This window comes from Schistocerca cancellata, chromosome 2, assembly GCF_023864275.1.
Source record: "Schistocerca cancellata isolate TAMUIC-IGC-003103 chromosome 2, iqSchCanc2.1, whole genome shotgun sequence".
Classification (NCBI taxonomy): Eukaryota; Metazoa; Arthropoda; class Insecta; order Orthoptera; family Acrididae; genus Schistocerca; species Schistocerca cancellata.
Window position 1 is genome coordinate 849,472,516 of NC_064627.1, and position 15,143 is coordinate 849,487,658.

The window sequence follows — 15,143 nt, forward strand, 5'->3', positions numbered from 1 at the left end:
GGTCTGCAGTTTTAAAAATGTGAAACTTAAGTTTATGTATTTCTCAAGTGTGTAGCCAGGAATTAGCGTCTTGATGGCAAAATATTTCTAGCAGAGTACTTCACCACCATCATCAGGTGCTACATGACAATGAAATATTGTGAAAAAATACCCTTGTCACCAGGCTACCCATATGGAGCATCAGCCAAGTACAATACAGGTAAAACCTGAGAAATTACAAAACCTCAGTTATATAATTTAGGAGTAAAGGTAACAACTCACCACAAAGGAGAGGCACTGAGTTGTTTACAGGCTACCTTTAGTCCTAAATTACATTCTGCCGAAACTTTCCAAGCAGTTTTTAGAAAACCTTTATTAACACTGTTTCTTTCACAGATGAAACCTAAAATTATTTCTCTACCTTTGTGTGTTATAGCAATCGAGATCTCAGTTATATTCTCTCTGTGTATTATTCAACTATCTAAATGCTTGTTTGATGGCAACAAACTTTAGAAAATGTATTCTTTTTGTAACTTTTTGTAGAAAAGATCGGATTATTTTTTAAAAACCTTTTTATGTATTACAGTCCAAATAACATACTTTTCAAGACTCTCTTTGGGAACCATTTCATGAGAATGTAGAGGCAAGAAGTTACATTTGTACAATAAAGATTTGTACAATAAAGATTTCCCATTGCTAACAATAATCACAATAAAAATTATATACTGTTTTAAAAATCGGCATTTTCCACATTAGTTTAATGCATCAAGCATGTTGGGCAGAAATATGTTCTAAATTTTGTATTAATTTAGTCTTGCTCATTATAAACATTGTTATAGCAAAGATTCACAGTTATCCAAGTTAATTAATGTTTGATATTAAGTACACATGGATTTTCTGTTAATATGCCTGAATGTTTGCATAGGCCATTGAAATTTCAAACTGCTCACAATACTGCAGCAACACGCCAGAAATTTCTAGGCCAGAAATGTTTTACACAGGTCACAGTATTGCCACAAGATGAATGAAACTGAACAAGTGGAAGTGGTGGTGGTGATGTTTGGTTTGTGGGGTGCACAACCATGCAGCCACCAGTGCCCATACAAAGTCCCAATTTTTACACAGTCCAATCTAGCCACTGTCATGAGTGATGATGATGATGAAGAGGGCAACACAAACATCCACCCAGTCCCTGGGCAGAGAAACCCCAACCCACTATTGGAAGTGACTGTGGCTCCCCTGCTTTTGCATTCCACAAAGGAAATCTGTTAGCAAGAAAAATAAAAATAGGTTTTGTAGCTACATTCCTTTCTCTCTCTCTCTCTCTCTCTCTCTCTCTCTCTCTCTCTCTCTCTCTCTTTCTTTTTAGTGAGTGAACTGCTCCTGACACTTTAAACTGATGTTAGATATATACCTTTTCCACAATTTCACTGGAATATAGAAATGCTCTTTAGGATAGATCATAAATGCAGTTCATCTGAGAACTGATAAGGCCAATACCAATGTGAGAGAGGCTGTATATCAGCTGCAACCAGACTGATGATCATGTTTCAGTTTTTGGCTACTGGTGATTCATACAGGCATTTGCTTTTCTCGCCAATGTCGCGTCCCTCCAGTTCCCAGAAGTTTGTAATGCTTTGGTAGTAATGCTTTGGTAGAAGGGCTCAAGGAATTCACAATGATGACCTTGCTGTCAAGTGCCCTCTACATACCACCACCACCCTCAACAAATTCATTAAGATGAGTTTTAAATAATAACCAACATTACAATTTTATTGTGGCTTACCATAACAGCGAGAGAACTATTAATTTCATAAATGCAGTAATTTACAAGTTATTGAATGTGGTAAGAGACAATAAAAAATACAAATAGAAAAAAGTTGCCAAGTTGCTGGACATGAATGGGGAAACATACACTGTGAAACTAACATGTAGTTTTGAAGTCTTCAGAACCTATGCAGACAAACGGCTCACTGCTGCAGATATTCTGATATAACAGCAGCAGTGAGAATATCCTGTATGTATATTATTTTCTATGATCCATAGTTCTGATGATTGAAGTATCACATTTATGAGATTGATGGTTGTCTCATGTGTCCACTTCCAGTTTCCTGCAGACAACAAACCAATCAAGTGCCTCTGTTTATGTTCACCAATTTTTGAACTGCAGTGAAATATTGTTTCATAGTTAAGATTACATTACTATACACTTCATCATGAGAAAAAGGAAAGAAGGCTGATAACAAGAGGGAAGCATTTTTAGAGAAGGGCAATGACAGGTCTGGCATGGCCATACAAAAATGTTCTCCACACCTTGTGGGCAATACCTCAGCAATAGCCCACTCCATTAGCAATACTGCAAGCACATACGATAATATTGTCATATATTGCAGTAATACTATCATAAACACAAATTACCCTAAAGTATGGTCCATATAAACTCACGTTTAGTGCTTAAATTAATTTTTATTTTGTGCACTGGACAACAAATGAATGTTCAAGCAATAGTAAACCAGTGTGCTACCCCTTAACAGAAGCCTTATATCAAAGTTTCTGTCCTGAGAGGTATTCAAAGAAATTTAAGAGCATTAACTATATTATGACTTATATTTATGAAAGATTACACAAAAGAAGATTGGAAACAAACAAATGCCTGCTTCTGTTTAGACTTCTTTTAGCGCCTTTTTTTCTTCTGAGGCACAAGGTAAAAATATATTTAACTGGTTTTTCATTAACATTTTCTATTCTTCTTTCTTAATACTCTGGACATATATTTGTTGCAGGATGTTATCAATACAAATAAACAGCTTTCAGTTCAGACTGTCAAGAAGTTCAAGTAAATCCCCAGGAGTTTCTTCACAGTTATCATCAACTGTCATTTCTCTGGAAACAGCATCCAATTCAGCAAAGTTGGACTGTCTCCGTGCATCTATCTTTATTTCTTTTTTTATGCTCAACTGAATGTCTTCCTCTCTGAAAAAGAAAGGTACTGCACACCAGGAGTTTGGAATTTACAGCTAAACAAAAGCATTTATGAAAATAAAGGCAACTCTTTCTAATCTACAATCTCAATTATATTGCTATATAATTATAGTTTGCTCACAAAGAGAGGAACAAGGACTCCCTAGTTGTGAATTGGCATAAGTCAGATAACTTTGCCTACTCATGCTGTGTGTCCAGCCACAGCCAATCTCAGCAGTTTAATATGAAACCTTGTGTATGCAGCCAGTGGTTTTGGTGCTGTGTTGCAAATTAATACATCTGTTGACAAATGATGAAGTGGTTCCTGGTCCATCATGGGCAGAACCAGATACACTATCCACTCCTCGGAGAAGAGTAATAATTAGTACCGTATGGTATGTAGCAAGAGAAATAATTAACACTGTCCCTGAATGTTGCAATCAGGAGAGCAAAAATAAAGAGTTGTCCACAATCTCTCCCACTCAGTGAGATGGAACAGTGAAGTACACAGGAGCAGTAGATGAAATCTTTATCGATACAGATAAATTGGGCAGTAGTGTCAGTAATAATGACTCATAAACCAATGGCGAATATAATGCGACTGATACTGAGTGACTTATGTTTACTTACAATTCAGCATTCATTTTTAATAAATGTTCAAAATCTGGACCTTTCTCTTTGTCACCATTATTCAGCATGAAACCATCAATTTCGATTTCACAAATCCTTTAAGCTTTTGTTATGCCTGTTTCAGGTTTTACTTTCACTGCTGCACAATACATAGCGGTTGACAGCTGGTACAATGGCCAATGGAAGGCACTGTCAGTGCCACTTGGAGCATAAACTGATACTTGATCACAAGTGTAGTGCCAGTACTGTGTGACTCAAGCATTGCTTGGTCCCCCCTGCACTGGCCCTCACCCTATCTGCAGCCAATATGTTGAAAATCAGTGGGTGGAGCATGCTTCCTCCTCTCCCTGCACAGCCCCCAGAATTCATTCTTTTTCTTGTGAACAGACTATATAACACTGGAGTTGTGAAATCTTACTTGTAATGAATCTTTCATTTAGTTTATATGCTTACAAAAAAATGAAGCTGACTTTGTTAATTCTGCTTTTCCCCACTTCAGATCTTTATGCACTTGGCTCCTGTACATGAAGCACATTTAAAGTAACAGTTTTAACTGAAGCTTTTATCTTTCAACATATTACTGCAGCAATTCTCAGAAATCTTCCCATTGTCATAAAGAGGTATGCCAAAATGTGAACTATAGAAATAATAGTCACAACGGTACTCACAGTAATTGTCAGACATTTATTTCAGTTATCATCAAACATTATATCATACTGAGAGATCAGAATTATGGAATGTGCACATAACTACCTGTGGGAAAAAAATGTAATTACACTTGCTGTACATTGAGGCACTTATTCCACGGATTCATTAATCTTTTTAACCAACAGCAGAGTTGATTTGTGGTTGCAGTCTCAGTTGTTCTTAGAAGTCATCAGTAATGTTATCATCTCTGAGTAGCCTGAACAAGTGGAAAATATGAGGGAGAAGAGTGAGGCTGCAAGGGGGAGATTGTCATCATTACTCTCAAAGTACATGGCATGGTTTCCTGTTCAAGAGATAAATGAGAGGCTAACTCAGTAGAAAATACAGTGTAGGATCTTCTGCAGATTCTGTCGGGATCTGGAGCTGTGTTCAATTTTGATGATTTCTGTTGCTTCTCAATACCACTGACACTAATATGTATATCACTCATCTTTGCAATGGTGCAAGAACTGAATTAGAGCAGTATCCCTGAATTTTTCATTTGTAGAGGAGGATTTGAAAACAGAGTTCAATTTTCCTGCTTTGATGCCCTCTTTCAGTCCTTGTCTTGCCCATGAGTGTCTGCACACTAACTTTGGTATCTTTACTTATGATCAGAATCGCTTTGGGTTTGTGACATACTTCAATAATATTCTGTTATGGTAGTCACTGAATGCTTCACACACTGCCCTGCTCACAGCTAGAAGATTTTCATTCAACATCTCCCTGTTCTAGCACTTTGCTTTGTTTTACACATATTATGCAGTAGACTTTACTTCTTTAGGAGTTTCTTTACAGTGACTGTACACAAATGTACATCATGAACTGTTCTATTATAAGTGCATAGTCAACTATTCTTCTAAACCTGAGCCACATTTCTTATACAGATAAATGTTTCAAGTTCCTTATTGAGATATCGCCTTCTACCTTTTTATCTAGTCTGCTGAAAATATAAACCCTTCTACTTTTTTTTAATTGCCCTCCATACTTTGGTAATCACTGTTGCTACAATTGTCCCATGTCACTGATACCAGTTTCTCTGTGAACATCCTCAAAGAGACCAGGTCTATTTCTTGTTATTACATTTAATATATTTCAATATTCCAAACAATCTGTTCTAGGTGGCTCTCAGAGAAAAGATTTAGTAATGTATCACAGAACATATTATCATGCCCACCACTTACAAAACTGTAATTTTTCCCAGTTCATTGTTGGATGGTTAAAATCTCTTCCAATGATGACAGAATGATTGGGCAAAACAAAATTTCCATGCAAAGCACCAAATGCACTGGGTCAGCTCCTTTCATTCAGATCATCATCCTTTCTTTACAATTTATTTTCTTAGTCTAGATGAAAATGGAAAAATATTTGCTTAATCCGACCAAAAAAATACATGGAATTACATAATACTATAACTCTGCCTGCTTTTCCTTGATAAATGAACACAGTATTATTAATTGCTCTTATTTTCTCTTTTTCTATCACTGAATATCCAGTGCACTGCTTTTTGTTTTTATTCCTTACGACACTTTCTATCCTTGAGCATAATGTAACACACTTGTGCTGCTAGCTTCTCTAACTGTTCCTCACAATGTTTTGAGCTACATCAGGTGTTGTGTGTTTACCATTGTCAAGATTAATGGTCTGCCAATACAGAGTCGTAAGGAAAAAATTGTGATGGGAGGTAGCTAAGGAAACCCTAGAAAAACTGCTCATCAGTCTTCCTACACATGTCTCACAACATGACCATGAGAATATAGTCAGAGAAATCTCAACTATAGTGCACAAACATTTGTTCTTTTCTGCTTCTCACACACAGATCACAAATGGGAGTGATGGGGAAAGAGGGGGTGGGGGGTGGGGGGAGAGATAAGAGTCGTATATTATTATGGTGTACCTTTTGACAAACACCACACAGTTGCTTGCTATGTTTAAATTTCGATGTAGATGCACACATGCATTACTTACCTTTCGTTCACCTCTGTACCAAATAAAGTTATGTGTATTAGGTCTTTTGTTGAGTTGCAGTCAAAAGACGTTCTGTTTCCTAATAACTGTGCCATTAATAGATTAAGCTCTCCTTGTGCTGCTTTCACACTAGCTGCTCCTTTGGAACAGCCGCCTGATGCTGGCTTCGAGGGCACTTCTCCAGTGTGGCAAGTAGAAACTGAACAAGTGTCACTGTGTCCTGGTGCAGATGCATATCTGGAAACAATTCAGTTCAAGATCAATTCAGGATATATGCAGACACAAACAAACATTGCCTTTTTGAAAGGAAATCTGAAAAGTATATATTGAAGGTACTATAAAAGATGGCTTAATGTAAGTGCATTTATTTATAATTGATATACACTAGAGCCATATACCTATTAATTTTTTATGAAGAATATCTAAAGATCCATGCAGTTGATGTTTTCCTTCCAGCTCACTGCCTGAATCCAGCTCGTCAACAAATACAACAAGTTTACTGTTACTTGTCCTGGAATAATTCTTTCAAAATGTGCAGTCATGTGTTACATAATGCCAAGTCCTGAATACCTTTGGTCATTTAAATTGTAACATAACATTGCTGACTGCATCCATGAACTAGTCCTCCTGGTTATCGTGGGCACCAAAGATGGAGAGAATGTGTCTAACTTTACTGAGTAGGATGTGATCAGAGCCTGTTTGTCTAGCTTAAGGATACTAACTTACAGCACTTGTGGGAGAAGTCCTGGGTGGCAGCAGCATGCAAATTTAAGTAATGGTTATCGTGCTGAGTAGTAGTTTTTCTACACGGCATCCCACACAAGCAAACCAATTGCGACTTTACCTGTGATTACTTGTACTTTAGGTAACTGAGCTATGTATGGCTCTGTTTAAAAAGAATAGCTCAATAATCGAGTCCCACAAATCTGCTTTCATGCCCAGCAGCTAACTTGCTACAAATAATAATTTGTAGTTGTGATCCTGCAGTCAAATAGTCCATGCATTGGCTAGAATTGTGAATTTATAAAATAGACATATTAAATAAAAGATAATGAATAATTAATAAAAAGGGTTCTATCCTAATGTCTCTATCTGCTGTATACACAAAGAATGATATTGACTAATGTTTACTAAAGAACATATATCTCAAATAAATAGAAAGTGGTCCTATGGTAATTAAGAATAACAGAGACAGAAATAATCTTATTAAATGCAGTAAAATTGTACTGACAGCATTACAAGAATGATAGCAGAACCCAAAACCTAAAAAGTCATCCAAAGTGTGTGAAAAACATTTCGTGGTCACAATACATGGGGGAAAAAAAGAACCATCTTACCAGTGCTGCCAGAAATGGAGAAAATCAGCACTACTTGAAGGATATTCATTTGCTGCAAGCACTGCCAACATCAAGCTGCCCCCAGACACAAAGTATTAAAAAAGGCTTGTGTCCACTAACAAATAATTTCTGCAAGCAATTGCTGAGGTGTTTACATTAGAACAAAAATTTACTCAAGTTTACTTCTTCAAGTCATGGGGCAAGTTTGTTTCAGGAACTTGCTGCAAGTACTTGTTTGCAGAAGTGCAGTTATTCTTAAAGCCCAAGCAGTCAAAAGTGTTGTTTCATTTTTATTAATGAATAAAAATTGTGGCATAACACAAAAATAAAAAAAATGTTAGGGTAGTACATACTGCTGTTACCAAGAAATACGAGGGTGGTTTGAAAAGCTCTTGGAATGGAATAGAAAAAAAGTACTTACATCACAGACACTTTTTTTTTATTTTTCAATGTAGTCTTCTTGGAGATTAAGCACTTCGTCCAACGATGTTCCAGTGCCTTGATACCATCTCGAAAATGAGTTTCCTCCAGGCTTGCAAAATAGTTGTCAACTCTGGCTATCAATTCTTCGTTTGAAGTGAATCTTCATCCACCAAGAAAAATTTTCAGTTTTGGGAAAGGATGGAAGTCTGGTGGAGCAATATAAGATGAATAAGCGGATGTGGCAACAATTCAGACCTTCGTTCATGTAATTTTGCCATGGCGACGGCACATGTGTGCGGGCGCGCATTGTCGTGATGGTAGATGACTTTCTTCCTTGCAAAACCTGGCCTTTCTTCGTATATTTTTATTGCAATTTGTCCAGGAGGTTAGCATAGTATTCTCCAGTAATTGTTTGCCAAGTGGGGAGATAATCTACAAACAGAAACCCCTTCGAATCCCAAAACACTGATGCCATGACCTTTCCCACCAAAGGAATTGTCTTTACTTTCTTTGGTGGATTGTCTTTACTTTCTTTGGTGGCAGACAATCCTCTGACTGTTGTTTTGTCTCTGGGGTATAGCAGTGCACCAAAGTTTCATCTGTGGTCACAAACTGGCACAGAAAATCTTGTTTGTTTCTCCTAAAACAGGCCAAACATTGTTACAATATGTCCATTCTCATGCGTTTTTGATCCAGCAACACCCATCTTGCAGATAATTTTTTCATTTCTAATTCTTCAGTTAAAATGTGATATACCCTTTCAGATTACCTCTGGCAAGCGTGAGCAAATTTCACACACTTTCCACTGGTGATCCTCCATGACCATTTTGTACACTTTTGCAGTGATTTCTGGAGTAGTGACACATCTTGGCCGACCGCTGCGCAGATCATCATCAAATCTCTCCCAGCCAAATTTTAATTCGTTTGTCCACTTGGCAACAATTGAATATGAAGGAACAGTGTTGTCCCCCAGTGTATTCAGGAAATTGACATTAATGTCCATTGCTTTCATATCTTTCTTCACGAAGTACTTAACCAATGCTCGAATCTTGACTTTTTCCATCTTTGCAAATCACTATGACGGAACAGCAACAGAGCCACATCACTGCCACAGCTCTCTTGCAAGAGCATTAACGTGGCATGTGTTTACAGGCAACAGCCCAATGAATATCATATGAACAACTCATTGCGCTAGCACTGACCTCTCGTGGTGATTCGGAGAACTTTTCAAAACCACCCCATACTATTCCATTCACTAAAATCAGAGGACTTAGATTAAAAACTTTGAGGATGTCATATGCACATTTTGAATATCTCTTGTCTATTATATAATCAAATGTTCGATAACAGGTAACAAAAATGCAGTGTGGTATCTCACCAAGAGACTGCATTTTAATTTTCAATTTTTGCAAGCAGTATTTACTATTTTTATCACAACTGTAATGCATTTATGTTTACAGTAACATTAAAAAAATCAGCTAAATTTTAAAGGCATCTGTACTGCCATTCTACCTTCCCTTCTGCTAAAAAAAATTGATTGGTAAACTCATTTCGCACTTGTTTGACTGGTGGTGTCAATTGCAATTGTGCATTTGTTTCAACCCATCTGTCTTTGTCCCATTCTCCTTTTCGATACTGATATTCTCACACTGGTACTGAACACAAATAACTTATGTAAATTTGAGAAAAACTTACATTAACTAAATTTGATAGGTACCTGCAGCAACATGCAAGAAACTAGAACAAATTTTCACTCTGTAGTGGAGTGTGCGCTGATCAGAAACTTCGTGACAAATTGAAATTGCTTGCCGGACCAGGACTCAGACCTGTGAGCCTGGCATACAGTTTTAATTTGTCAGGAAATTTCATGCAAGTAACTGTTTCTACTAACTTGCGAACATCTTGAAGTTGATGAAACTAGCAGATGTCGACGGGAGGGGATGGCGAGGTTACAGATATGGTGGTTCCTAATATTCCACCCAATTATGTGATGTATGGATAATGCACCACATCACAGTGGGAAGTTCAACAAAATTCCTAATAAATACGATTTCAGGACTACGATGTTAGAGTGGTTCATGATAGACTGCAGCAACTCAATAAGGAAAGCCAAACAATTGTCTAAAATAAAGGGAAACAAACCAGCCATGAAAGTGTATGTAGTGGATAAAACAGCTGAGAGCAGAGGCCACGAAGTAGTCTGCTTCCCGCCCTACAATTGCAATCTAAATCCCAAAATAAAACACAGTTTCAGGGAGAACAACATCACTGATGACATGTCAAAGGAAAGATTGCATATGAATTGGCCAATGAAATGTGTGCATTTCTCCTCCTTAGATTGGCAGAAAGGCCTAAATGATCCAACAATTTATTGGAACAACTTGGAACAATTTCATGGAGCAGCTTGGAACTCATAAAACTGAGGGACTCTGCTTGCAGTACTCGAAGGTGAAGCATAGGTCACAAGTCTTGGCCCTGTGTGGTAGAAGTGACATTTCAAAAGTATAGTGAATATTATGTCAAGAGTGAGTGATCATTGAAGTTATTTTTTCAATATGGAAAGCTTAAATGAATGACCAAGTGTCTTTATCATGTGCAGACATTCATTATAATTAATCATTTTCTGATCATCTAGGTAAGTGTTGCAGTTTCATGGACATCCACATGTTCAGTAGATAGATGCTTTATATCAGATCACTACTGCTATAGCTAGCTGGAGGTGGCGTTTAATGACTGAGGCAAACTTGGCAGAATATAACTGAATTCAGTGAATTCCATCTGTTTCTGAGGAAGCTGGATATCTTGTATTTTTGCGTGTCTTGCGACTGATTGACTTTGAACAATATTCCTGTTTTGTCTTGCTTGAGATGATCAGTGAAAGATGCTAAGAGGGAGTGTACAAACTGTTAGCAGTACACAATTTCAAATCCAGACATTAGCCCTCGGAGCCTGTATCAATGAATGTAAGTATGCAACTCCATTGGGGGGAGGGATGTTTCTTAAATATAGGCCAGCTATCAACTCTTACCACAAAATTCCACAGTTATCTAAGACAATCAATCAATAATTTCTACAGTGAGACAAGAAAGGAAGACTGAACATCAACACATCACTGTTGATAAGTGTGAGAATACACAATTTTTGCATAGTTAAATTTTGGATATTTACCTCAAAAGTCATAAAGTACCCTCATCATCATATATCAATGAGTAACCACATCATTTACTACTGTTTTACTAAAGGGATATCTCAAATAGCACTCAGGTTCACATTTTTGCATAGGACACCCTATGTTAGTGCAGATATTTGTGTTATAATGTTATTTGCTAGAGGTGCTCCTTAGGCTGTGTGTGACAGTTGGAGTTTACTAGCGGATGCTATTATGTCATAGCAAGTATGTCATCATGCTTCCAACACCACACGAGCACTAAAAGGGCCCTTCAGAGTAGACAAGATCAAAAATATCCAAAGAGGAATTAATATTGTATGTGACAACTGTATTAATCAAATGAGGAGCTGTTACATTGTTTTAGTTGTACTCTGATACCCACACTGAACATAAGCTTGTCAAAGCTCATATAATAAATTACAAGTGTGTGTGTGTGTGTGTGTGTGTGTGTGTGTGTGTGTGTGTGTGTGTGTGTGTGTGATGATGATGATGATGATGATGTTTGGTTTGTGGGGCGCTCAACTGCGTGGTTATCAGCGCCCGTACAATTACCCAATCTTTGCTCAGTCCAATTTCGCCACTTTCCTGGATGATGATGAAATGATGAGGACAACACAAACGCCCAGTCATCTCAAGGCAGGTGAAAATCCCTGACCCCGCCGGGAATCGAACCTGGGACCCCGTGCTCGGGAAGCAAGAACGCTACCGCGAGACCACGAGCGGCGGACAAAGTGTGTGTGTGTGTGTGTGTGTGTGTGTGTGTGTGTGTGTGTCCGCTAAGTCTCTGGGGTTCTGGGTGCCTTTTCTAAACTGTACCCCTTTCCCTAAACCTCTCCAGTCCTTTCCCTTTACCCCTATTCCTTCCCTTTCAATTCTTCTGCCATTGGCTCCAAAAGCTTATGGAAGTTAAATCCTTTTGTGTGTGTGTTCCCCTGCCACTGCTTAGTGGGTAGATATTTTTATCCATCCGTTTACATTATATTATCAATAACTGAATATTTTTGTTAATAAATTGTTTGTATCAGTAAGAAAATCCAATTGAGAAAACTGTTAAATTACAAGGAGGTAGAGTAGCCTATCCAGTAATACCTCCAGGAAGAAAAATTCTTGTACCGCCAATAGGAATACTTGAAAGTGGTAAAATACTAATCCTAACTTTCAGAACTATTGTCTGTTGAGTGTTTTTGAGAGCACTCATACTGGCTATCCTGAAGATGTACAATTCTGTGTTCACTCGTATGTAAAAAGCTCGAGAATGAACATGTTTTAAAATGGTAACAACTGTACAGGTAGAGACAATGGTCTGGGACTGTCATATGGTTTCAGAAGTACAGGAGAGTCCCGTTAATCCGAACTAATTGGGACCGGACCTTTTTCGGATTACCGATTTGTTCGGATTAGCCGGAATTATGGTGACGAATTTTCTAGAATAAAATATACCAAGCTAATAAGTAGGTACACCATGGTAACAAATGGGAACACGTGTGGGAACAAAGGCTCGTCTTCACTCCCTGCCCTTGTTGTTGTGCATTGTTGAGACCTTCAAAGTTTCTGAGATCAGTGCACTGCCAGTTGGCTGGCAAAGTGCTTGGTTATGTTAGTTATCGATCGCTGGCACGCTTAATAGTTGTACTGTATTCATTCAAGTGTAGTGGTGTACATATTTTCGTCATGAGTAAATGGAAACATACAATGTTAACTCTCAAAGAAAATCTGAATGCTTTGAAGCAGATAGACAATGGTGATAATGTATCTACATTGGCAACAGAACTGGGTGTTGGTAAAGCAACCATTTGTGATTGGAAGAAGAACTGAGTAAAGCTGGAACAATCCTGTGAAACGTCTTCGGGAAAAACGCTCAAAATTCGGCAGACTTTTGCAACAGTTCCAGTACGATAAAGTGGATGAAGCTTTTTTCCTTTGCTTTATGCAGGAAAGAGAAAGGGGAACTCCTCTGAGTGGAGCATTGGTTCAGGAGAAGGCTGTTTACCTGAACAAGTTAATGAATGGTGATGAGTGCGAGTACAGGTTGGTTGGACAGATTCAAAAAACGTCATGGAATCTGTCAGCTAACAATTACTGGAGAGAAGCTTTCTTCTGACTGTGATGCAGTGATGGAATACTTGGGTGAGTTTGAAAAAATGATAAGAATGTGAAAGTATTCTCCCCAACAAATTTATAACGCTGATGGGACTGGCCTTAATTTTAGGTAATTGCCAACAAAAAGCCTGTAAGACCATGCGCCTGGTTTTAAAATATGCAAAGATCATGTGACTTTATAAGTGTGCAGCAATGCTGCTGGTAATCACAAGCTGCCTTTAATGCTGATCGGCTGCTAAGCCCAGAGCTTTTAAAAACTGCAACATGAAATCCCTGCCCGTATATTATCACAACTAGATAAAAGCATGCATGGATGGTAAGCTGTTCGAGGGTTTTCTAAGGCAAATCATTTGTCTCCCCGCGCAATGCTTTTGATTGATAATGCACCATTCCACCCCAGCACTGAGGAATTATGTGATTGAGAAATTTTGGCGAAGGTTTTGCCACCGAATGTTACACCACTTCTACAGCCAATGGACCAGGGCATACTGCAAACATTAAAACTGATTTACAGAAAATAGTTTTTAAGAATGCTGACCCAAGATGATAGCATTCTTTTAGTGGACAAAATAAAAAAGACCAATGTGAAGGATGTTGTTTATTGGGCTGCTGAGGCATGGCAGAATATTTCAAAAAATATTCTGAGAAAATAGTGGAGAAAACTGTGGACATCTCTTGAATTTCAGCACAACCTAGTTGAAAATGAAGAGGAAAATCTGCTACAAATGATATAATCCCTGGATGTGAAGAAGCTAGTGAAGGAGACATAGATGAGTGGATGGCAGCGGATGCAGCATCTGTGGAGAACATTACTGACGCTGATTTAGTTGCTGCCGTTACTCGAGACCAGCAAGAAGTGGTGACAATGAGCCTGAAAGCGACAAAGGAGAGCTGGTGTCACACAGTGACGCAGCAGAAGCCCTTGACCTCGCGCTACGTTATTGGGAGCAACAGCCCACTGCTACACCTGCTCATTGGATGTTTATGAGATGATGGCGCAACTAAGCATCATATAACAGACTGTCTTCAATACACCAAAAAACAATGACTGAGTTTTTGTCATCTAAAAAGTAGGGATAAAATGTCTGCTTCATTTTAGTAAGTTTGACAGCTTTTCTTTCATTGCTATGCATTGTTTAAACCTAATGTTTTCTTGCCAATTTTTCTAATACATGTTTCCTGTACTGTGTAAATTAAAATAATGTGTATGTAAAGCAGTTTACCACACAGTTTTCCAAACTTAGACTAACATTTTTCATGTTCATGGAGGAAAAATTATTGGTCAACATTGAAGGGGAGGGACAGAGTGCATGTTTCCCAAGAATCCATCTTGTCTGAGAAGGAAAGACTACAAAATTGAAATAAAGGACATCACAGAGTGTAGAAGGTACGTCAGCTTCAAGTAAATCATGAGAAAGGGAGTGATAGAGTGAGAAGTAAACATGGAACAGAAGAAATAAATATCGGCAAGTGAGGACAATTACAGTGTAACAAGAAGTGTACAAGGGAGGAACCTAGAGGAGAAGAAAATATAAATAACTTTTGTTGTTTGTTATGTCTTTTCACTCTGTCACCTTTCTACACTTGATCTACTTTAACTATTTCCCCCTCTTTTCTTTCTTGGTGCCATTAGTGTTTTTATTTTTATATATTTTATTTATACTTCTCGGTGTTGCTTCCTGCCCACCCCCATTTCTCTGTTTATTGCACTTTATTTTGTTTTATTCTCTCCAATAATCTTTGAACTGATGCTGACACAATGCTAACTGATGTTGTGTACTCACCCGACTCTCTGTATCACATTTTTCTTGTCATGAAGCAGGAGCCTATGGTTTTGAAGGTTAGGAGTAGTGTGTAGTTTTTTGCATTCTGTATCAGCTATAGTGGGA

At 38.0% G+C, this 15,143-nt stretch overlaps 1 protein-coding gene across 6 annotated transcripts in view; it reads right to left on the minus strand.

Annotated features, from left to right (window-relative positions):
- Positions 1-334: 334 nt before the first annotated feature.
- The window catches only part of LOC126162771 (protein OSCP1), a 63,701-nt gene continuing 48,892 nt past the window's right edge, over positions 335-15,143 (minus strand). For all 6 annotated transcript variants that reach the window (XM_049919468.1, XM_049919467.1, XM_049919469.1 and 3 more), the window contains 2 exons: positions 6,226-6,462; positions 335-2,952 (listed from right to left, as the gene is read on the minus strand). In XM_049919468.1, coding sequence (XP_049775425.1) covers positions 2,790-2,952; positions 6,226-6,462 — 400 coding nt within the window. In that variant the 3' untranslated portion in view covers positions 335-2,789. The remainder of the gene's footprint in view (positions 2,953-6,225; positions 6,463-15,143) is intronic.